We start from the raw sequence: 12,136 nt of genomic DNA, 5'->3' as shown, positions 1-12,136 counted from the left end.
ACCCCGGGAAAACCCGGACGATGCTGGGCCAATTTTGCGCCGCCCTATGGGACTCCCAATCACGGCCTGATGTGACACAGCCTGGACTCGAACCAGGGACTGTAATGATGCCTCTTGCACTGAGATGCAGTGCCTTAGACTGCTGTGCCACTCGGGAGCTCAAGGATGGAAGGAGGGAGAGATTGAGGGAGAGAAAGAGCAGACTCTACAAATGTGCTGCTACTCCTCATCTGTTTCTATTGACTTTTAGAAGGCTCAGACAAATACAAGAAAGTTAGATAAACAGACAGTACTTCTTCTCAGTGTATGTGTTTAGAGCATCAGCCCACTTTGTTGTTTGCTCTATGAAGACGTGTCCAGATGCTCAATCATGAATCCTGGAAGGCTGCCTCTCACTGACACACCAGCATGTAGCTGCAGGGTGGTCCTAGTTTGTACAGTGCACAGCAGGCCCCTACAAACCCATCAGTTCCACCTCCAATAGCCCCCACACGTCCATATGGCTGCCTGTCGCCTTTGTTTAAATGCAATGCTGTAATATTTAGTCTACCTTTGCTGCACCAAGATCCTGTGCTTATAGCTGGGTCCCACCACATATTGTCTCCAGTGTGGATGGAGTTTTAAATGTACTTAGTTTAATCATGTGCGTCAAAAGGAGTCAAAGGAGTGATACCTAAATGAATGCAGTTGAATTTCATTTGTGATCATATTTTTTTTAAATTGCGTTATGGCAACCATCCCATGACTTTGTTGTTTTCCCCATTTAGTCGAGCTCCCGAGTGGAACAGCGGTCTAAGGCACTGCATCTCAGTGCTAGAGGCGTCACTACAGACCCTGGTTCGATTCCTGGCTGTTTCACAACCTGCCGTGATTAGGAGTCGCATAGGGCAGCGCACAATTGGCCCAGCGTCGTCCGGGTTAGGGTTTGGCCGGGGTAGGCCGTCATTGTAAATAAGAATTTGTTCTTAACTGACTTGCCTAGTTAAATATAAAGGTTAAATAAAAATAAATAAATAAAAGTTAGCACAGACATTAATGCCCACATTTATGCATGAATACTCTCTCTCAGGCATGCACCAAACAGAGTAAAATCCTCACCTTTCAGCTGCTCAGACTTAGACCCTGAATCATTGCATAAGCGTATACGGTTCACATGCCTCTATGGCAGCCGGGCCCAAACTGTGCTTCCGCTTGCAGCGGAAAATATTTGTCATCTGACGTGATGTTCTGCATTCCCCGTGCAACAAGGACACACCAGGAACAGCAAACTTAGTCAGTAGGGGAGCGCTCAAATGGGGTTGGGGGATAATTTTTTTCCACGTTCCATATCATAGCAATCAACCTGGACTCTTCCTCTGGAAAAAAAATCCTAAAAAAAAGTATTAATTGTCCTGTAGTTTTGAATGTCCATTCCTTTTCTTCTGCTAAAGTTCACATATGAAGGTATCAAACTCTGGTCACAAAATATTGATATAATGTCAGGCAATGTTTTCCATGAGAAGAAGTGTGTTGATGTGGACTCAACCTTTTCTACTATATGTTGAGTAGCTGTTGTTGACCCACCACAGTACGTCAAAATCACAGTGTTTGGAAAAATAGAGCGCAAAGTATCTGACATTCAATTGGAAAATTGGTCGGTCTCATTACCTCTGAGGTATTTTGTTTTCAACACAACCACCCTGCTTTTCACTGTCTTATCAAACGTGTCATATCAGACTTTATAAAAAAGGTAAACAATTCCTTGCTCTAATATCCGCATGCCATCATGATAGAGAAACGTTTAGTCTCTCTCTCCCTCTGTGTACCCAATAAGGCGCTAGCTAGGCTAAGCTAGTGAGTAAACCCCTCCAATAACATCACCAGGAAGACAAATTGTCTCTTCTACTTTTTAAGCCCACAGCACTCCTTGCCGTGTTGCTCCATTCATGGTCAGAAACGCTGTGGCATTGCACAGCAAACAAACATAATTGCCTAATCTAATCACATTGCTCTCTATGGGTCTCTGTTTACTTTTGCCTAAGCGTCTCCATGACGGCTCGACTGTGTGATTGTGAATGCTGCATTGTTCAGGCTAGGGCTCTCACCGATCCAATCTTCCTGGGCGCCGTGTGTTTGGGTCCCCCCATGCCCCTTTGCTTTCCCCAGACAGGCAGGCCAGAGCAGAAGACCAGCGGCATGTTGAGTCTAGGTTTGACAGCTCAGATTGTGCAGCAGGAGGGTCAGGACTACACTCTATCAGCATGCCTCACTTGACACTTGCACACCAGGTATCCCAAAGGTTACTGTCCCAAAGTCTGTGTAATCTAGGCAAGGTCTGTTAGAAAATGGAAGATAGGCCTTGGCCTGAATGGACTATACCACCAACTTGGAGTTACACAACCACAATTGTGTACAGCTTGTAGTAGATATCATTCATTGTGGTGAGGCACTTTTTGAAGATGGTTGCCTACAGATCCACTAAAACACTTTCAGTTATTATTGTTCTAAATTACTACTAAATTACTACTCACCTCGTGCACAGTCCGACAACAGGATTATCTCACAAATGAGCAGGCAAATGCATAAAAGTCCCATTCTTTCTGGATGGAAGGCTTCAACACTTGAAATCTTAGAGAAAGAAAAAAGTCAATTCACAGTGAGGAGAGGCACAAGAACACATTGTTATTATCCATATCACATCTTAAGCTACTGTATATTATGCTTTACAACCAAATGATATTTCTCACAGAAGTTTCTTTTGGAAGTGCCATAGTCAAAGCATTGAGGAAATATAACAGAATTACAGTCGAAACTAGTAACAATAAAATAAGTTGTTAATCATTTAACAGACTGAAAAACACAAGACGTCTGTCCCCAACACTATAAAATTAGTTTCCGGAAAAGCAACATAGGCTTTTTATTCATGAACTTAAATCAAATGAGGAACTCTTATTTTGTCCATATGTCCCTATGTTTCTGGTTAGAGGAGTTATTATTTCTGCCAGTTTGCACAACAAACAAGTAATTTGAAATCCAAAATTAAAATCCATTTAATCCATTTAAAAGTTTTCCATTTAATCTTTGATCAAATACATCAACATAACAAGTGTTAAATTGACTGTTATATCATCAGCTATTGGGGAACTACACATATCCTCCTCTCATTGTCTTAGAATGGGTTACATACTACATGATCAAAAGTATGTGTAGATCTTCTCGTCGAACATCTCATTCCAAAATCATGGGCATTGCTATGGAGTTGGTCCCCCCTTTGCTGCTATAACAGCATCCACTCTTCTGGGGAGGCTTTCCACTAGATGTTGGAACGTTGCTGAGTGGACTTGCTTCCATTCAGCCACAAGAGCATTAGTGAGGTCAGGCACTGATGTTGGGCGACTAGTCCTGCCTTGCACTCGGCGTTCCAATTCATCCCAAAGGTTTTCAATGGGGTTGAGGTCAGGGCTCTGTGCAGGCCAGTCAAGTTCTTCCACACCGATCTCGACAAACTATTTCTGTATGGACCTCACTCTGTGCACAGAGGCATCGTCATGCTGAAAAAGTAAAGGGCCCTCCCCCCAAACTGTTGGAAGCACAAAATCGTCTAGAATGTCATTGTGTGCTGTAGCGTTAATATTTCCCTTCACTGGAACTAAGGAGCCTGAATCATGAAAAACAGCCCCAAAACATTATTTATTCTCCACCAAATTTTACAGTTAGCACTACGCATTCGGGCAGGTAGCATTCTCCAAACCCAGATCTGTCCGTCAAACTGCCAGATGGTGATTCATCACTCCAGAGAAAGTGTTTCCACTGTAGGCAAGCTTTACACCACTCCAGCCGACGCTTGGCATTGCGCATGGTGATCTTAGGCTTGTGTGTGGCTGCTCGGCCATGGAAACTCATTTCATGAAGCTCCCAACGAACAGTTCCTGTGCTGACGTTGCTTCCAGAAGCAGTTTGGAACTCGGTAGTGAGTGTTGCAACCGAGGACAGACGATTTTTACGCGCTACGCACTTCAGCCCTAGGTGGCTCCATTCTGTCGACTTGTGTGGCCTACCACTTCACGGCTGAGCTGTTGTTGCCCCTAGACGTTTCCACTTCACAATAACAGCACAACACAGTTGACTGGGGCAGCTCTAGCAGGGCCGAAATATGACTTGTTGGAAAGGTGTCATCCTATGACAGTGCCACGTTGAAAGTCAATGAGCTCTTCAGTAAGGCCATTCTACTGCCAATGTTGGGCTATGGAGATCGCATGGATGTGTGCTCATGTTTTTTCCATGTGTCAGCAACATGTGTGGCTGAAATAGCCAAATCCACTAATTTGATGGGATGTCCACATACTTTTGTATATATAGTGTAGATGCTGTTGTATAGGCTACAGCTAATCTACCTGCTTATTAAACATGTTAGAAAGCAAGGACTCAAGCCCCATCCACTCTCATACACACATAGATCCATGAATGGGGAATCAGTGGAATTAAAACATTCTACACTCAGATGTGGACTACAAATAATAGCTTTGTAAGGTAATATAGCAGAACTATAATTATGATTAACACAATATTGATTTATGCAATACAGTTGTGTACTATTCTATTAGTAATACATAAGTAATAATCTGTAGTATAAATTGAAAGTTAAAAAGTATTCCAATTGGCTACGTATGCATTTTTTATTACAGGTCTACAACAAACCTGCATCCTTCTAAAATCAGCTGTTTATAAATAATCACATTGTGATCAGGGCCAATAACACGTTCATATTAATACAAGTTAGGGACTTACCTGAAACGTCCAGCAGCAATGATTTGTCTTGAATCGATTTCCCACTAATGACAAGTTTATCATGATTACATTGTCTTTACATTCGCATCAATAAAGGTGATTTAATCCAAATAATTAACATATCAATGTCCACTAAAAGTTGAACTGCACGCACTTTCGCTCAAAGTATTCGTGGCTCAGTTACTGGATACAATGTTACCCTCTAAGAAAATTAACACTGTAAAACGTGAATGTCAAACATGAAGCTAAAATATGGCTAGTTTTATTTAAATTGACGGTCATCACATCACGCTCGTGCGAGACCAATACACCGGACCGAGCGTGCGTCAAAACTAATAAGCCCTATGCACGCGTTACAGTTAACTCCTACCATTATCCATTTTGGAAGAGAAGCAGTTGTCTCTTTTTTAATCCCAAATACCATTTACATCTAAATAATTTACTGCAATAATTGAGCTAACATACCTTGCCATCCAGGAATCGACCGCATTAGTGGGAACTGCGGCCCATCCGACCTCGGAATTTTTGCCCAATCACAGAGTAGCCCAAGTAGCTACTCAACACATTTCAAGAATTAACTCTTTCGCTTAGGGCAGTTCTGCTATTAACATCATGGACTACGTCATAAAAATTAAACAAAAATATAATATTCATAATAATAAAACACTAATTAAATGTACTGAATGCATTATGTAATTCCAAAGTAATAACACAGTTGATAAATTGAACTTCTATTTTCATTATGTAATATGACACTGATTATTTATTAAAATGGTATGGTTTGGGTGTTATAAATACACACTTTGCCAACATTAGGAAATAGGTCAACAACATATGAGAAAATTATATATATGAGAAAGGGACAGTTGTTCATACTCAGATTAAGCCTAGTTCTGGACTAAAACACACTCCATGTAAAATCTCCATAGATAATTTAGTCCTGGACTAGGTTTATTCTGGGTCCAAGAAATAAACCCTGTGTTTGGTAATATGTTAATCAAGCAACACACCCCTTGCACTGAGAATGGAGAGGAAACTGCATTATCATCGATCATTATTGGACAACAGACCATGCATGCGCAAGAAGATACTGCCCCTTAGTGGACATTTGAAGGGATGCGTGTCACAACAGAGTCAGCCAAGTTATATGTAGTATAGAATATAAAATAATTCAAAGTTTACAAATTAAATGTAAAGTCAGTGAAAACATGTAATTAAAAAATGCTATTTAGCAAGTCAGCATGAGGGCTCAACAATGCAACGTCCTACGTTTGGGCTTGTCTCTTCTCACAGTCTCTGTCACTGAGACATGCTGGCTGTGAGAATAAACTATCTGGGTCAGGTGAGCAAAACATGTAACAAACCTTTACAATCATAAATTTGTTTTATTGAACCTTACAGATTAGGCGCACCTTAACTTGTCATTCAACCATATATACAAAACATACAACAATATTTACAATGGTGATGACCAAATTCAAGCAACACCCACCATTCAGACACCCACCTACTCAGCAGCAATAAAAATCGAAAGACATTTCTACTTTAGAGTTGAGTTCTCATTGCAATTGAGTGCCAGTCACATGTGATTGCTACCAATACAACATCACATGTGACTTCTTAAGAGCTAAAAAAAAAAATAGATTCTGAGCTTAGTTCTTTTCTTGGTTGTGGTTACTGGGGATGCAGCTTTACAATTATCTGTTCACTATTAAATGAATGGAGAGCAGTAGGAGAATCAGTGGAAGAAAATTGCAAAAATCTAAGTGAATGTGTGCTGGCATAAGAGTGCGTCCCTATGCTCCTGCTTCTTTCATTGCAGAAGAAAGACAAAAGCATGACATCGGTCAGATGTGTATGTAAATGTAAAAAATGATTCTTAAGTCCAGTAGGGGGCAGTGATATGAGAAGGTATGATTAAAAGTCTTGCAGGTTTGGTGAGGGTGAGTCTTATGGGTGTTTGATGTCAGATGTATATGGGGTGGCATTGCTTGTGGGTCAGTTTCTTTCTACAGGTTGGGCAAGTGTGGGATCTCAACAGTGAGTCACGGAGGCAGTGACTGCAGAACAGGTGACCACATTTTGTGGAGACTACTAGTCTCCCACTTTCAATGATCTAGAGGAAGAAGAGAAAGAGCTCCATCTTAGTTGAAGGGACAACTTCACATTCTGGTAGCTACACAGCAATTACAGTTTGACATAGTCACCTTCACACACGTTGAATTATGCTTAGCTTACCTCAGCATAGGCGTCCATACACACTGGGCAGCTGACTGTCCCTGGAGTAGACCTATGGAGGACAAGAGATCATCAGAGTCTACCCTAACTCAAGGTCTTGATTTCAGTGGTCACATGGCCAATATTATGGGTGGATAAATGGATGGATGAGGATGACGTTGCTTTTATGTGCTTCAATTTTAAAATAAAATTGATTTAAAAAAAGTTTGATATGCTTAGTACCTGGCTCTACTGCTGGCCTGTAGAGAGGACAGGAGGTCGGCACTGAGGCCTCCATTAGTATCCTCCTCCTCATCACTGCTCAGTACGTAACTCTCACTGTCAGCTTCACGTCTGCCACGAGTCCCTGAGATAGACACAAGCAGATAGACAAACTCACAGAAAAAGACATGCTTGACATAGTAATAAATGCTTACTTCATTAGAGGACCAAAACATATTTTAATCTAAATATAATTGTTGCGATTGAGGAAAAGCAATGAATTACCTTCATCGACAACCTGGTTTCCCCATTCGCAATCACGCAGTGGTGGAAAAGAAACAAATATGTCAACATTTCAGTCTTTACAACAGTGACAAAAGCATATTCTTAGAAACACATTAAAAACAGTTATATGTATACATCCTTATTTGCATAAAGAAAGCTCACAAACTCACCACCACAGAATCATTGTTGGTCAAGTCAACCACAGTCAACTCAGAACCTTCACATGTCAAGTCCACCACCTCCTCACCTGCACAGCCAATAGACAGGTTAGAATATCCATTATCAACCAAAATGACAGAGAAAAACACAAAGCCATTGCTACTTACTACTAGTCCTGCTGCTCTCCAGCACATCAATGGTCTCTGGGACTGCTGCTGAAGCTGCAGCACGAGGTCGCACACTGGTTGTGGTGACTCTGCTACTCTTGGCCGTGTGTCTGGAACTTGAGGGGACTCCAGTCCTTCTTTTCCTCTGTGTCTGTGACAACAAAGCACTGCTTCTTAGAAACCAGACACCTTTGCTAAATGTCTGTGAAAATTAAACTGAAGGTGTTGGAGGGTTATCACATGGCCCTGGGTGCACATGTGAGGACTTACTGTACTGCTCATGTTGCGACAGGGAAGGTGTGAGTGAAATCAGAAATGGTCAAATGTTAAGTAGTAGTACACACTGAAAAATCTACATCCGTTCCAACTCTGATTCCAAAGTTCTTGGACCAATTTAACAATAATCTGGTGAGAGAAAAATAAACCAATTAACTTACATAAAAAGCCATCGCACATCTGATAAACAATAAACCATTGGCCAAAACTAACCTTTATGAACACAACAAACCATTATGAACACAACACAGCTGATGAACACAACACCATTATAAACACAACACAGCTGCTGAAGAACACAAACCATAGTCTGTCGTTAACAGTATTCTGAGAGATCCACTCCCTAACCACAAAGTCAAAGCACAATGTTGTTGACAACTTGTAACATATTAGCTTGTAAAATTAATCAAATCTGCAACCCCTCTCTTTCTGTGTTCATCTGCTTAACGTAACGAAAAAAAATGTTTTAGCTAGTAAGCTGACAACTAACGTTTAGCTGCTGTGATCACAAAACTGCTTGTCAGCTACAATAACGTTAGTTAGCTAATATTAGCTGGGTCTGAGCTGGGAAGCTCATCAAGCGTTGATTTATCACGACAAAATGGAAATTAACACGGTGTATTAAGCATGACATGCACCTAACAATACAATTAATAAACGCAATGGCGAATCAAAACATGAGCTAGCTAGAATTAACATATGAGCTAGTTAGCTAACAAAGCAAAGACAACTAGCTAGATAGCAACCAACAAAGGTAGCTAATTTAGCTAGCAATGCGAACAAGCTCTACGCAAGCTCTAGCTCCTGGTTTACAAACGGGATCAGCTTTACTTTTACATAACATCAACAACACAATTCAACATCTGTATAAGGGACTGGTGATAGATGAATAAACTGATAAATTATCTAGTTTTAAAACTAAGGGTGGTTAACAGCAGCCTACCTCCTCAATCACTTCTTCTATGGTCCTTCTTGATGAAATTTAAAGGCCGTTGGCATCCAATAAATGTTGCATTACTGCCACCTACTAGACTGGAGTATAACTCCCTTATACTTTGCTTCATTTTTTTTTCTACAAAAAAAGAAAATACAACAAATACCCCAGCATCTAGCATTACACTCACAAAAAAATAAAAATAAATACCATACTCCACTATTTAAATGTATTTAGTCCTACTTCAGGCTGACAGCCTGGAATGATGGGACACCACCACTTAACACACCCTGTAACTCTTCTGATGTCAAGTCTCGCACACCCAAATAGTTCTCTACAGCTGCCACCACAACCTCTAATTTCTGCAACTTACATTCCATCCCTGCTGTACAGTTGATAACCATTACTATAAATGCCAAAAATGAAATCTTAATGAAACATATATACCTTGTTGGTGGATCCCTATGTACTGTTACTGATCGACTACTCTCACCACTCCTCTCAGGATCCCTCCCCCTTGACCCATCTTCCTCTACTTTCTTCACTGCCTCAGCATATGACAACTTCTGCACTACTCTAACCCTGGAAACCTCAACCTGCCCCTCTCATACAGGACATTTCTGATCCCCAGCCCCATGCGCACACCTACAATTAACACAAACCACTACTTTCCCCAATGCTACACATTCCTTTGTCTCATGCTCTTCTGCACACCTAGGAGCCTCCCTCCTACACACTGCTGCCACATGCCCATAAGCTTGACACCTGTAACAATGTAATGTAGTCGGCATAAAAGCTTGTACAGGATAACTTATATATCCTAACATCACTTTGTCAGGCAAAGACAACATCTAAACTCAAAAGAACAGACAACAACCATGTTTCTCCACTCACGCCACCCTGTTTGCGTCGCACCAAATGACGAGCATCACAAACACCGGGAATCTTCCCCTTCAGTTGGTCAGCTTTCACATTTACCGTTACCCCATTATTCACTCCTTTCAATGGCACCCTTTTCTTGAGAGCAAAACAATTCACATCTCTTGCCCCCATTCGTTTAACATGGAGTGCTTGCTCCCTCTGACCAGCAGAAACATATAATTATCACAATACCACATCTGGATACCCTCACCGATTCAACAGCACCCAACTCTGTTTTCACCCACCCTGAAACCTCAAATGGATCAGCCAAAAGGCAAGGGTCCACTTTTTCCAAAACCTTCACTCCTCATCTTTATCCTGACCCTTGGTGCAAGCCTCAGGCTCCAAGAACTTCAACATGCCTAATACCTCCCATACTTCGCCCTCATTCACTTCCATTTCTCCTTCTGTCTTCAACTCTTTCTGCTTACACTTTCTACCATTCTTCTTTAACAAACCATCTCCTTTTTTTTCCCACCATTTATAACTGACTCAAGCTCACCCTCTTCCTCCCTCTCTCTCTCAGACCTCCTCTGCCTCTCTTTTTCCCTCCATTCTTCCTCTGTATAACTCTCCTTATGATAATACTGCACTTCTCCTGAAATACATCTTGTTCTTGCCTTCTCAAGGGACGCCATTTAACCGGCTGTCACAATCTCCGTACAATCAGCACGAACCTCTTGGGATGTAGTGCTCAACAGTGCATCCCACTTGTAAAGCAGCTGCTTCGTCTTAATGTTCTTCTTTATCTGACCTCTTCGATGGTACATTGGAGATCGCACAATTTAATGTGCATCCCGCCACCTACTGTGCGGGAATGGAAACAGGATTCCCAAAAATGGAACAAAATACCCCAAAATAAATGAATGAAACTAAATCAAACAACTTTCTGTTAAAACAGATCTGATCCCTGCACAGGCTCAAGGGGGACCTGGGAGGGAGGGTCTTCCGGCGCTAGTACAACTTTGCAAGTCTTCAGATGTAAAATCCTTAAGTCCCAAAAACCTTTCTGCCGCAGCCACAAGACTTGTGCCGTACAGTTTATAACGGTGGCAATGAATGCCACAAAATCCACCTTTTTAACACACAGGGTGTCTTTTGACTGGCAGCAAACATTTACTACAGGCTGTGGTGCGTCCACTACCATATCTTCACTAGAATGACTTGCTTTCTCAGTTATTTTCATCTCCTCCGCGTAGGAGATTTGATTGACCAACAGACTTTCTTACTTTTCTCCATTCACCCAGTGGGTCAGATGCCAGGCACCAGCCACACCAGGAATTGTCACCAGGTATTCAACCTGAACATCCATTGTCACCCCTGAGATGACTCCTTTGACGGGTGCTCTACTACAAAGTCAAAACACAAAACTTCTGTTGTCCGGATTCTTTTGAGGCTCACTGCAATCTTCCTCTGTTCTTCAGATGTACAATTAAATAAAAATAAGACCACCTCTGGTCACTCTGACAGACTCCACTTTCCAAGCACATACTTCGCAAATGTTGACACCTCAAACGGGGTTCCCACATATGCATCCTTACTCAACAAACACATCCCAACAAGAAGCGATTCATTATCATTCATACACGTATCCTCCACTCCAATTTTAAAAATGACCTTTTTGTTCCAGTTTTCGCTACTACTGTTGTCTATTCAGAACATTCGTCTTCACCAACTTTGCTCGACACGCTGCTTGATTCGGACTCAGCCTCCACTTCCACCATCAATTTCCATTCTGAACATTTGCCGTCACCAAATTTGCTTGATGCGCTGCTTGATTCGAACTCAGCATCCACTTCTGCCATCACTCAACATTTTGTTTGAGGGACTGGTCATAGATGTATCAACTGATAAATAATATAGTTTTAAAACTAAGGGTAGTTAGCAGCATACCTTCTCAATCACTTTTTGAAGGACAGCTTCTTCTATCCTTTGGAATTGGGTTGGCAGATCACAGCCAACTTTTAAGGTGCATACACCGCCACCTACTGTACTGGAGTGTGAGGCCAGTCACGGCCTACCTAAATTAAATTATTTTCACTAGTCCTGTTCCTCCAAGAAAGTGAAATAGACAATGGTGTCTGTGAGTATAACAGAACTCATATGGCAGGCCAAAACCTGAGAAGATTCCATACAGGAAGTGCCCTGTCTGACAATGTATTGTCCTTCTGTAGCATCTCTATTGAAA

The 12,136-nt window shown here is 41.6% G+C and overlaps 2 protein-coding genes across 5 annotated transcripts in view; both read right to left on the bottom strand.

The window, feature by feature from the left end:
• The window catches only part of LOC115175106 (fibroblast growth factor receptor-like 1), a 101,781-nt gene extending 96,378 nt beyond the window's left edge, over positions 1 to 5,403 (bottom strand). The window contains exons 1-3 of one of the 3 annotated variants that reach the window (XM_029734298.1): positions 5,233 to 5,403; positions 4,768 to 4,811; positions 2,511 to 2,607 (exon numbers count right to left, since the gene is read on the bottom strand). In XM_029734298.1, coding sequence (XP_029590158.1) covers positions 2,511 to 2,607; positions 4,768 to 4,811; positions 5,233 to 5,257 — 166 coding nt within the window. In that variant the 5' untranslated portion in view covers positions 5,258 to 5,403. Of the gene's footprint in view, positions 1 to 1,098; positions 1,707 to 2,510; positions 2,608 to 4,767; positions 4,812 to 5,232 lie in introns of those variants that run through there. The other 2 variants (XM_029734307.1, XM_029734315.1) reach the window with 2 other exon arrangements.
• A 729-nt stretch (positions 5,404 to 6,132) lies between these two features.
• Positions 6,133 to 9,111, bottom strand: LOC115175118 (E3 ubiquitin-protein ligase RNF4). Of its 2 annotated transcripts, XM_029734335.1 has the most exons (8): positions 9,037 to 9,111; positions 8,088 to 8,222; positions 7,818 to 7,968; positions 7,662 to 7,738; positions 7,492 to 7,504; positions 7,228 to 7,351; positions 7,006 to 7,057; positions 6,133 to 6,883 (listed from the first exon to the last, which is right to left on the bottom strand). In XM_029734335.1, exons 2-8 carry the CDS (start codon positions 8,097 to 8,099, stop codon positions 6,734 to 6,736), a joined length of 579 nt encoding a protein of 192 aa, XP_029590195.1. In that variant the 5' UTR covers positions 8,100 to 8,222; positions 9,037 to 9,111; the 3' UTR covers positions 6,133 to 6,733. The 2 variants fall into 2 exon arrangements, with proteins under 2 accessions (XP_029590195.1, XP_029590188.1); XM_029734328.1 differs by lacking the exon at positions 9,037 to 9,111 and having other exon boundaries at positions 8,088 to 9,014.
• Between the last annotated feature and the right edge of the window lie 3,025 nt (positions 9,112 to 12,136).

The sequence above is a fragment of the Salmo trutta genome, chromosome 3, assembly GCF_901001165.1.
Source record: "Salmo trutta chromosome 3, fSalTru1.1, whole genome shotgun sequence".
Classification (NCBI taxonomy): Eukaryota; Metazoa; Chordata; class Actinopteri; order Salmoniformes; family Salmonidae; genus Salmo; species Salmo trutta.
This window is presented reverse-complemented; position numbering and strand designations above follow the sequence as displayed.